Source organism: Mastacembelus armatus, chromosome 4, assembly GCF_900324485.2.
Source record: "Mastacembelus armatus chromosome 4, fMasArm1.2, whole genome shotgun sequence".
Taxonomy (NCBI): Eukaryota; Metazoa; Chordata; class Actinopteri; order Synbranchiformes; family Mastacembelidae; genus Mastacembelus; species Mastacembelus armatus.
In genome coordinates, this window is record NC_046636.1 from 2751579 (window position 1) to 2764153 (window position 12575).

General features: G+C 43.1%; 1 protein-coding gene across 1 annotated transcript in view; it reads right to left on the reverse strand.

The window, feature by feature from the left end:
* Positions 1 to 4372: 4372 nt before the first annotated feature.
* The window catches only part of LOC113139965 (carboxyl-terminal PDZ ligand of neuronal nitric oxide synthase protein-like), a 132128-nt gene continuing 123925 nt past the window's right edge, over positions 4373 to 12575 (reverse strand). The window contains exons 11-13 of the mRNA XM_026323622.2: positions 10535 to 10731; positions 10227 to 10351; positions 4373 to 8623 (exon numbers count right to left, since the gene is read on the reverse strand). Of these exons, the coding sequence (XP_026179407.1) occupies positions 7960 to 8623; positions 10227 to 10351; positions 10535 to 10731 (986 nt within the window). The 3' untranslated portion in view covers positions 4373 to 7959. The remainder of the gene's footprint in view (positions 8624 to 10226; positions 10352 to 10534; positions 10732 to 12575) is intronic.

Consider the following 12575-nt stretch of genomic DNA (forward strand, 5'->3'; position numbering starts at 1 on the left):
GACCTGCATGTGTTTGGACTGTGGGAGGAGAAAACCCACACAGACACAGGGACAACATGCAGACTCCACACAGAAAGGCCCCGGGTCCACCTGGGTTCAGACCCTAATCCTGACCTGCATGAGTTTGGACTGTGGGAGGAGAAAACCCACACAGACACAGGGACAACATGCAGACTCCACACAGAAAGGCCCCGGGTCCACCTGGGTTCAGACCCTAATCCTGACCTGCATGAGTTTGGACTGTGGGAGGAGAAAACCCACACAGACACAGGGACAACATGCAGACTCCACACAGAAAGGCCCCGGGTCCACCTGGGTTCAGACCCTAATCCTGACCTGCATGAGTTTGGACTGTGGGAGGAGAAAACCCACACAGACACAGGGACAACATGCAGACTCCACACAGAAAGGCCCCTGGTCCACCAGGGTTCAGACCCTAATCCTGACCTGCATGTGTTTGGACTGTGGGAGGAGAAAACCCACACAGACACAGGGACAACATGCAGACTCCACACAGAAAGGCCCCGGGTCCACCTGGGTTCAGACCCTAATCCTGACCTGCATGAGTTTGGACTGTGGGAGGAGAAAACCCACACAGACACAGGGACAACATGCAGACTCCACACAGAAAGGCCCCGGGTCCACCTGGGTTCAGACCCTAATCCTGACCTGCATGAGTTTGGACTGTGGGAGGAGAAAACCCACACAGACACAGGGACAACATGCAGACTCCACACTGAAAGGCCCCGGGTCCACCTGGGTTCAGACCCTAATCCTGACCTGCATGAGTTTGGACTGTGGGAGGAGAAAACCCACACAGACACAGGGACAACATGCAGACTCCACACAGAAAGGCCCCGGATTCAAACCCAGAATCTTCTTACTATAAGTCGACAGTTCTCCCCCTACACCAACATGTCACCACTGATGATACCAGAAAAAATGTATTATGTGAGATTTTGACTTTACTGATCAAGAAGCTGCCACACTCTGCACTGAACTGGTCCTGTGTTACAGTTATAATGTTCACTCCTGTTGTCACCGTGTTAAAGACACATTCAGGCAGCTCTTTTTTAAAATCAGATTCTTTCTTGTGTTCATGTCAGTTTTCCACTAGATGGAGGTGTTAGGCCTTGTGGGAGATACTAGGCTGGGTAGTAAATGTCTTCAATCCGTGCATCTCCACCTTTACAGAAGAGTGAACAAATGAGTGACAGTGAGTCCAGAAAACAACTTCTCTCCAACAATCCCAGGAAACTTGGATGTGCAGTGAATCCCATGACAGTCGAGATGAAAACGGGGACACCTCAGTGCAGCGTGACTGTGTTTGAGGCTCACCTGAGGAATGTGAGGTCTTCATTTCATGTCAGAGCGTGGCCTCACACCCGCATTTGACTCTATGGGGATCGTAACACACATTTAGGACGTTTAGGTTCAACCTGTGAGGAAATGTCTTTGCTGGAATGTAAATTCTGTGATAAACACGTAGATACTTCAGTGAGTATTTATCTTTATACAGACCCTTTGAAAAGAGCAGTCATAAAGTGCTGGAGGAAGAAGAGACCATAAAAGAGACAGATGCAGAATCAACCTATAAAGCAAGTCTACAGCCATGCTACTGACTCTGTTAAACATGCTTTCTATCAATAAATATGAACAATAAATGGGAATCGTAGGTATTGCAGTCTGTTTAAAATATGAAATGATATTTTGGCTAAAAACAAAGACACAAAGTGCCCACACCACTAAATATAGAAAAGACATAAATTAAGAAAAAGACAGATACAAGTACTAACACACTAGTTGAAATACTCAACAGGTTAAATCTGCAGTTACATTAATGACTGCACTTAAGGATGTGGCTGTTTAGGTTTCTGAACTGGAGGTTGGGGGTTAGGTGCAGTTAGTGTGTGTAGTGCAGCCTGGTGTGGCCCATAATTGATCTTTACAAATAAAAGCAGAACAGTAAGTACAAGCAACAGGTCAGCTCTGTGTGCTACATTTGATTCCTTCCAAAATAAAAGCGCACTCTGCTAAAAGCTGCTCCAGACAAATGTGAATTTATTAGCTGACATTGTGGGTTTTTGTGTGTCAGGCACCTTATTTTTTTTACTCTACTCCTGAAGGAAACCCATCATTTACTGGAAAACAAAAACTAATGTGGTCAGTTTTGTTTAAACAAAAAAAAAAAAATCTGTCATTTGTCCCCAGTGGGAATCTGACAGTAAATAAGATGTTGATTTGTACTGGAAACAAAGGAAATGATTATGTCACGTTGACAGGTTCCCTTTAAAGATTCAACACTGCAGTTAATGGCTGCAGTAAATTCCCTGTGACCTGTTTTTCCACACAGACGGAGCTGATGTCGCTCAGTTAACAGCCTGTCTGATTATCTGTCCGTGCATCCTGCCACTCCCATCCTGTTTTAAAGGGCGTCCTTTGACAGCCTCCTCCCATAAAAGACGCCCTGTCTGGGCTTTGAGAAGCTACAAGAGCATCCGGGATGACAGATGGACGAGGTAAAGACAGAGGAGGCTGTAAAGGAGATCTACACAACATTATGTCTCATATTCAGTCATGAGTGAACAAAAAGTCAAAGTCAAGCTGGCTGAGCACTTGTGGTGCAGCGCTGTGTGCTTGTTGTCACATGGCAGCAGCAGTGATGATTAGATTTTGGCTTTACTGTGTGCATGGAATCTGCTTTGAGGCTTTGTTGTGCCTGATTGGGTCAGCAGAGTCTCTCAGGTTGTCTCTCTGACATACACAAACAAACAGAGCCATACTCTTTCCCCATGCTGATCAATAATCCTGATAAGAACTCCATCCTGCCAGCTGGCAGTGACTAATGCTCCGGCAGCCACGCGGATTCTCCTGAGGGTCGAGAGTGCCGCCTTGGATCTGAGAGAGCGTGACAAGCAGTGAGGGGTGTGTGGTGTATATCAGGCCGATTTCAAGACAAATGTGATCACTGGTCAGGAGGAGACTGAGGTCAAGACCACATCCAGCTGTGATGCAGCCAAGCATCAAACATGCAACAGCAAATTGTTTGCGTGAGGTCCTGTGTAGAAGAAAGTGCAGCACATCATCCTACAAAGCAGCTAACAAGGACGCCACACATAAACTCTGCACATATAGAATCAAATATAGCTTCCTCTGCTATTTTCTGATGTGCTTGTTAGGATCAGATAGAATAACAATGCTGATGCAGTAAACTCTCACAGTAGCATGATCAGACATAATTTTGCCTCCTTGCAAACATCAGAATCTTGTTAGATATGCATTTGAACTTATATAGTCAGTGCATTTGGGGTGCATGTTCAAGTCAGCTAAACTCCTCTGGGATGGAAAGAATGGCCTTGTTCTGAGTAAAGCTGGACCAGTGAGGGGGAAGCAACAATAGGATTATTAGGCTCTTTACTCTTTTACATGCTCAAGTGGACAAAACGTCTTTGAAATGTAATTTATATTTGTTAGGAAAGGGGAAACTTTCTTTAAAACCTGCCTCTCGTCAACTTTGTGTGACACTAAATAGGTGGGACTTTCCTTTAAGCGTCTGGTCTGCTCTTCTGTCTCAACTTGGAGACTAAAGTGTTGGCAGACGTTTGGCACATTAGATCAGCTGTGCTGAGTTCGAGTAACTGTGGGTTTTAGTGATTTGTTGGTAAAACAGCAGCTCAACAATGTTTGTGGTTCTGGTAAATTCTTCCTTCCACAAATTATCCAAGAAACTCATTAATAAAGAAACTTGTTTAAACAAAGTTTAACTAAATAAACAGTATCCAGTCTAACAACTGTCATACTCACTACATTCATTATGCATGGAGGCCTAGATTCCTTTGTAAAGAATAAACAAATGCATCATGTCTGAATTATTAACCTGTGTGTCTTGGCTGATTGGATGTTTACACCAGTGAAGTGGAAGCTTGGTAAACAAACCAGCACGGCTCAGTCGTCTCTATTCTCGGACTGTTCCTCTCGTAGTCCTGGTGGGTTCAAACTCATCGTGACGCAGCAGCAAACAACAGACCAGCGACACGCGGAGGGCGACCAGGATCCCTGTGAATCAGGACGAGAGCAGATGAATTAAACATCAGAGCAGCTTCAGCTCCTGAGTTCCTCTTTGTTTCTGTAAAAAAAAAAAAAAAAAGGTTCGATCAAACACGGGGAGGACACACAGGAGTCGTCTATGCTGAAGAGTAAAAAAAAAAAAAACTATGAAAAAACTGACAAGGACATAAACTCAGGACCGAGTAGGAGGCACGTTGTCGCAGGAATGAGGCGATGGAAAGACATAAATGACAAGAAATAAAGAAAGGCTTTTTCTACAGAGGAAAAATTCACATTAATCTTTAAAAAGACACGAGACAAAATGACAAGGTCAGGATTATATCTATTTTCAGATTTTTTCAAAGATTACAGGAGTTATTACATTTTCTCTTAAAAAAAAAAAACATACAGTAGGAAAATAAAAGGTGAAATCAATGATTCATTTTGATTTTAAAGCAAATTTTCATCACATATAAAACTGAGAAATCATTAAATCTGCAAAAGTTTAAAGATACAATCAATAAAAAGTCCCAATTTGTTTTAGTGGTTCATGTGCAGCGTTTAGCTTCCTTCATTGATCAGAGCGGTGGAGATGATGTCGTCCGGCTTTACAAAGATAAAAACAAGACAAAAGATGGAAACCCAAACTCAGAGACAGCTAAATATCCGATTCTACAGCTGAGTATCAAAATAAATCTTTTCCTTCATTTGTTAGTATAAAAAGCAATTTGCATATTCACAAATATTGTAAAAAGGGACAGAATATTTCCATAAACTATACACCACCGTTTCTTCATCAGAAAACACTAAAGAAACCAACGTTTCTCTGAATGTCTGAAAATGCCTTCAGCTTCTTTTTCGATGCAGAGTTTGTGAAGAGTGAAGTGAGTGAAGAATAGAAATAAGGCTTTCTCCAGACAGCCTGACGCCCTCTGAGCTGCCGACGCCTTATTGCTTTTACTGTTGTTGTCAGTCTGATCATGTGTGTGTTTGGTTTTGTGCTTCTCTGACTCCTGCTTCATCCGGGTGTGTGTAGCAGTTATCTCTGACTGGCTTCACACCTGAGTCCTGAAAACAAACTCAGGGTCTCCAAAATATAAAGTGGTGATCTGACATGACACTGTGGGTGCGTCCCTCATTTCTGGCACCAGTCAGGGCGTGATGGCAGATTCATTTTCTCTTTGCTTACGTTGCCAGATCTGTCAGTCAAATGTGTCTGAATGTTATTAAACCTCACCCACACAGTCCTGCTTTGTCTAAAGAAACAGCTAAAGTCTGGTTCCTGCACATTTACTCCTAAATATTTAATGTTACAGAGAAACACAAAGAGAAACTGGGTTTTCTGGGATTTTATCATATTGACATTTAACTGGTTACAGAAGCATCAAAACTAAAAAAAGTCATGTTTTACTGTCTGATAGTTAAAAGTTTTGGTTTTATATCAATGCTGCATTCTGTGATTTCATTTAAGTCCACATCACTGCTCTTAGTTGATTCAGCACTTTAGATTTAAACAATATTTTTCACACTACTGCGCCTTAAACTTAACCCTCATCATTTAGAAACTAAAAGACTAAAAACACAGATCCAGGGCAACAGACTGAAACACTAAAAAGTTTAGTCATCTTGTAATAGAAGCGTGAACGCACTAAAGTAGAAGGGCTTTTCATGGGGCTAGACAGACGACTGTAGCCAGAGAACACAACGGGTCCACGCTCTGACGTGTTAACTGGCCCACATATAAAATAACATGATCACAAGTTCAGACTGCTGCATTTTGATAAAAGGAAATGACTAATGTTTATATGCTGCCTCAGGTGATAATGGAAAACATGTCATTAACAGAAATAGTAAGCGGTTAAAGGGTCAGTTCATTTTACAAAATGTTTCAGTCCAACACAAAGTGCCTAAAATCTGACATGAATATCTGACCATGTGGTTCCATAACGTCCGGATGCAAAAGTGTTTTTGGAGCGGAAGATAAAGACCATGCTGAAAGAAACCTCTGTGGCTTGTTACACAACAGTAAGTGGGAAAAAGACACTTGTCTTGTTATTTGCATGAACTGACTGTGTAATAGTTTGGCTGATCATGGACATGAACTGTTTTGTTGCAGCTTTAAAATAAAAGGGGATTTTTCAGGACACTTGTAGTTTGCGAGACAGGAAACAGACAGAGAGACAAAGCTTTCTTTGTGTGACGGCTCCACATTCCTCTCATTCTGTCGGCCACAACCCGACCGCAACTACAGCTGGCTCTGTGTCCGGCTCTGTCTGCTGGACTTCTGTTCTCTGGGGTCAGGAAATCCCTGCGAGGACACTGGGCACTTAAGGAGGCCACTGGTCACCTTCAGTTTTAAGGTTTGGGATCTTTTATGCATTGATGTGCTAAAACAACCACTGAGTTCTCCCTTCACCTTTAACTCAGTCTGTCTCTGTTCACTCAGGAAAGCCAGAATTTTAAAAAGATGTGAATTGCTATTAAAATGTTGTAAATGTGTTGACTTTGGTTTTTCATGTTTTCATTAGTAGATGAAGTGAAAATAAAAGGAGTCTCTTCTGTATGAATTATTGCTTCTCTTTTCACTCAGACAACTCTCTAAAAACCTGTCTGAGCCACTAATTTCTGTCTTTGGTCTGTCACATCAACCTGAATAAAATGCACCTCTTTCATCTCTTTCTGTTGACAGCTCATTATATCCTCTCTTGTGCTCAATAATAACTTTTCACCAGCCCATCCACCCATCCATCCATCTGCCCGCTGCCTCCACTCCGTCAGGTTCTGGGCTATAATTCAGTCTCAGTTTTGTTAGCTCAGAAAGACCATATTTTATCAGCAGCCGAACCCAGAACCATCCTCCTGTGAGGTGACAGTGCTGAACCACAGCCCCACTTGACCGGTCTCCCTGATTTCTTATTTTTTAGAACCTACACCAGAAGAAACAAATCTTGCACTTGGGCAGCTGGTCAATATTCTTATTTCCTCTGGACTCCAGCTTTAAGGTCAGTTTTAGGGTCACAGTCTTTGCAAAGGTCCAGTGCAGGAGGGGACAGGTTCTGGGGGGGTCAAAAGGTTCCAGTCCTGCTCAAACCACATCACATGCTGCTGCTTCATATTTTGTGCTGCCTGATCTGCAGATGAAGTCTAATCAAACATCTCTAACATCCACGTTCGTTCAGCTTCTCCTTCGTTTCCTTTGTGTCCTCTGATCGCACAGACTGTAAATCACTGAGCCATCTACAGTAACTGGTTGTCATATTAGTTGCACTTTTCACTGGTTTCACCGCAGCAGCGTCTGTAGAATATGAATCTATGAAATGTCTGTTTCAGTGGAGTAAAAAAGATCATGGTTTAGCAGTTAATGTCCTAATATTTTAAACTGTCAGGAAAATACCTTCAGTACGATGTTGTCTCGTGCTCACCACTGATTCATGAAGAGGATTTTATAGTTTCAGGGAATTTTCATTATTACATCATCTGGTAGTTTCTGCTGTAAGAGCTAAAGCTAAGAGCTAAAGAGCTAAAACACAAAATAGACTCTAATAACAATATAATGTCTTACAGTTATGTTATTAAAATCTGAACATGCACTGCACCGTAATGTACCTTTCACCCATTTTCGTTTATGCACTGACCCCAGAGCAGCCACATTTTATCATCACAATCCTTAAACTCATCCACACTTCAGCTAAAATGTTAATAAGAAACACACGTGGCCTGTGCCCTTGGTTCTGTTCCCTTTTCCTGAAGTGAAGCCTGGAGCAGGCCAAGTTCTATATTTAGAAAGTGGCAGTGAATCTTGGATCCGCAGTCTGTTTGATTTACTTCTTCAGCCTCTTGACTAGAAATGAACTGAAAATCTTACAAACTTTGGGAGTCATTCTGAACTGGTATGTGATCCGGCTCCGCTCGTTACTCAAACGACAGGAGGTCTGGGTGCGGCTCTGCATCTTCCGCACTCACTCCAGCGCTTTTACTGCAGGGGGGGCCGTTGCCCAGCAGGACCTCCTCTCCCAGGCTAATGCGACAGGGAGTTTTTCCTGAGCAGGGAGTGGAGGCCAGCCGGGAGTCCGGCCCTGCAGCCTTCTGCCAGATGTCATAGCTCTTGGGTCTGGACTCCAGCAGAGGAGGGTCTTTGTTGATGAGGTCTGGTACAGAGAGCTGGAGCTGGGACTGATGTTCCTCCACTCCTCCTTCAGTGCTCTTGTCCTCCGTATCATCTTCTCCATCTTTCACTCCATCCACCAAGCTGCTGCTCTCTGTCGTCTTCATGTCAGCAGCAGTTTTCTTCTTTGCGTCACCTGGAGGTGATCTGGAATCTGTTGACTCCTCCCCCTCCTTCTCATCCTCCTTCTCATACTGCTCCTCAGTATTCCTCTGCTCCTCCTTTGCTATGAGGGGCGTCTTTTCAGGGGAAGGGAGGAAGGAGGAAGTGTCTGCAGCATCTGGAGAGGAGACCACAGGGTCAGAGGAGATCATCATGTCCTGGGTGGTCTTCAGTGCTCGAGGGAGGCGCTTCTTTCCCGACGGGGGTGGCGGGTCCAGCCGAGGGAAGGAGTCGAAGGAGGAGATGTGACTGAAAAAGGGGAGAAACACAGATGCTGCGTAAGTACAAAGGGCGAGGTGCACATCCTGAAAACATGTGTGTGGCCTAATTATCAGCACTGTCAACAGCTGGAGCAGCAGCTGCACCACAGAGGCAGCTAAGGTACTGGGCCTTAAACCTCAGGGGCCTGTTTCCTGTTGTTTTTGTGTCATAAACATATGAAACACATAGGAACAGAAACGTTCACAAGTTCAGATTCAGTGAAACCATAACTCCACTAAGATGCTCCCTATAACTCCACCACTTGCCTGACCATCAGCAGGCTTGTAGGTTTCCCTCAGTATCACAGTAATCCAGTCATAGTGGTCTGTTCCTGTAGACACTGCAGCAGGAAGTCAGAAAAGCTGAGCTAAACAATTCACCAAAAATGTAAAAACAGGCAGAAAAAACAGGTTGTTGTAGCCTGGAGCTATCAGACTCCACCGCTCCACTCTCTGTTACATCCCTCAAAGCAGTATGTGAAGTGTAGTTCCAAACCTTCAAACATTAAGAGTCCCACAATCGAGGGTGTTGGTGCCAGGGGGGATAACAGCAAACAGAGTCCCATTTCTGAGTCCTGCAGACCACAGACTCTTCAGACAGGCAGGCACAATGTAGTAACTACAGCAACTTGCTCACAGGGAAATTAAAAAGTAAAGTAGATGCTGCATCCACCACTGACCACTTCCACTTTATGCTCAATATTAGATTGAAGCTCCAGTTTAGCTCACAATGTAGACAGCTGAGTCCAATGAACACTGCTCTGCTTGCCTGAGAAATTAAAAGACACAGTCCTGTTATCAAAGGAAGGCAAACTAGAACCAGAGCGAGTGAACCTTTCTAGCTTCACCTGAATGTACAGCAGGCTGGTGTATCCACAGTGAATGACATTAACCATCTAAAAAACCCGAAGAAGATAAATAATTAATCAGCTAGTGCACTTGAATGATCTGGGTGTGAGACCGCTGTACATCCCGACTCATGCATCCAGGTTTCATCAACAGGGAGTCAGTGTGTGGCTGAGCTCCACCAGCTCAGACCAGCTGGTGGCCCTGCAGAATCATCATCGGTGAACGAAACTAAATCTATTCACAGTCCAGCAAATGGAGACAAATGGGAGCAGAGCTGCAGGAAAATGACTTTTGCTTGACTGATCTTCAGTAGGAGACAACAGATCAATGCTTCTGAAACAAATCACCACATACAGACACGGAGAACTGCGGTGTTGGCTGTGTGTATGTAGTAAATACAAAATTAAAAAGCATTTCCATTGTGATTGAATAAGAAGCTTAAAAGATGTGTCACTGGTGTCTTTGATGCCTTTGTGTCATTATTCATTTAAAACCACATTTCACAGAAAAAATCTTAAATTATTCACCTTTTCAGACCGAGTGCCCACATTACAGTGACACACACTTTCTTTCAGTGCACTTCATTTAATATTTTCTGCCTAAAATAAAATGTCTTCCCTTAGTTTTATCATTAAATTGAATTTGTGACCTTAGAAAGTTTTGTGATTTTTACATAATCATCCTAAAAATGGACACGTGTAAACCAAACGCTGTGAAACAACAAAGGAAACACGTGTGTGCACCTGTTGGCAGCCGCCTGGTCGAGCTGATCCATGCAGCTCCACACGGCACCAACGCTTTTGTTGACCTCAGTGACCCCAATGTCCCCGAGGTGGCTGGGCTCCTTTCGTCTTAACAAGTCATTGACCTGAAAGGCAGGAAGAATGAAGGGAAGGAGAAATAGACAGAAACACTTTATTTTATAGTCAGATGTTAATTGACTAGACTGTTTATAATAAGTCATGCTAATAAAACATCATATCAAAGGTGAAAGGAGTGAAGGATGTAAAGTTGGACTTCCTGTTCCATTTCTGTTTTTTACTGTACTCACCTTCGCCCCCACTGCCTTGCCCAGGTTAATGGCATTTTTCAGCCTCTGTTGGCCTCCGGAGGAGGGCGAGTCAACGCCGCTGGACCCCAGGTTTGGGTTAGCTGATGCTGGGGAGCGTCGAGATGAGGGGTGGACTGACCTGGAGGTCTGTGGACTCTGCTGCTGCGCAATGGAGTTCTCAAACATACTCTGATCAACTGGAAAAAACAGATAAGGCAGCATGAAGAGACAGATCAATAAATAAAGATTTAACAGAAGATATGAACATCTGGGCTTTTAAGAGCAGATGTTGCAAAGCTGCAGAGGCTCCAGCATTAGACAACACAAATGATCAGATGCACAAACTGATTTCTTGATGGGAAAACAAAGGAATGATCCACTGTTTCTCTGCAACATTGTTAAATCGACTTCTTACTTCCTCCACCCTGCTGGAAGCAGTGGATTTAGGATTTTTGGGCAAAATAAAATTATTTGTATCATACTGAACATATGGAACAAGTGGATTATACTGAAAGATTTTTCTGTCCTCGCTTTGCTTTTAAATTTAAATGTAAAATTCAAAGTAAAAAACAAAACATATAAATACATGCTGTGAACTGAGGCTGACTGCAGCTGCTGTCCACCACTATACAAGTCACCTTTCAAGCATAAAAGGAGATTATTAGAGTATTTGACACTCAGAAGTTAGATTTTTGGTGGCGTATTCCTTTAAGAGCCCATTTCATATTCCCCTTGGGTCACTCAGTTTTACACAAAACAAACCAGGACAGCAAGATTGAAATGGATTTCATGAGAATGCCTAAAACACACAGTATGGGGGCCAGACGATAAAGCTGTGCAGTAAGACTCTACGTAATATTCACAGAATAATATATAAAACAAAACTCACAGTCACTGCAATGACACATGCACATAAACAGCAATAACACGAATAAAATGAAGCAGAAAGAAGTAAAATGCAGGACCACAAACAGCACGACAAAAGAAGAAAAGGTGGTCATCAGTCCGTGTGAGACACAAGCTCTTACCTCTTGGAGAGAAACGTTTCTCGGAAGGCATTTAATGAAACATGGAAATACAAGATTTCAGATCATTTTACCTCTTTACATGCAAATTACTGAGCTGCTTAGTCACAATACTGCTGTATCATGAGCTCTGTGAGGAGAAGTCATGGGAGGTAACGGCTTAAACTACACACACCTGAAATATACAGTCTCTTGGCCAGATAAACAAAGTGGAAATATCACCATTTGGAATCAGACAGAGCATCTGAATTGGGTGGAATGGGTAACCTTGACTTCACTTTGCACACAAGTGTTTCACCTACTGTTCCAATCATAAGATCTACAAAAACACATTAGCCAGAGGCCGAAGGAAAGGTGATCCAATATTATGAATCGGTGTGATACAAAGGAGTAGCTCTGAGGAGGCAGAGAGAGAGGAACAGAGAGACAAACACACATACATTTACTTTTCATTCAGGGCATCACATCACAAATCAGGAACCTGAAATGGATGTAATTTTAGAATGAAAGTGTGTGTGCATTTATGGATTTCTTTGGAAGATGTAAGCAGGAAGGCAAATAATTTAAAGAACAGGCAGCATTGCTTCTGTGTTTCTACTAGAACGATCTGAGGGATTAGTCGAGAAGTTGACAGAAACGAATCAGATATAAACACTAAAATGTGAGATCGCTCAGTCAAACCTCGTAATGTAACGTGTGTGGTTTGATTCCCATGTGTGCTTTACAGTGGTGACACTGGAGGAGTGTGCCAGCTGACGGCGAGGCTCTGATAAGGAAGAAGTCAGTGTGAGGACAACACACCACTGCCCCGTTCATTAGTGTGATTAAAAAAGACACTTCATTTACATGTTTTTAGTCTCTGGTCAATGTCGAGCCCGTTGGCCTCGCGTGTACTGTCTGTACGCCAAGGTCATGGCGTGATCTCAGGATCGATAGTGTCACATTGCACGGCCAATGAAACATCCTTATTGATCCCACCAGGAAATAAGGCCACATATCCTTCCTGCTTTAACTCC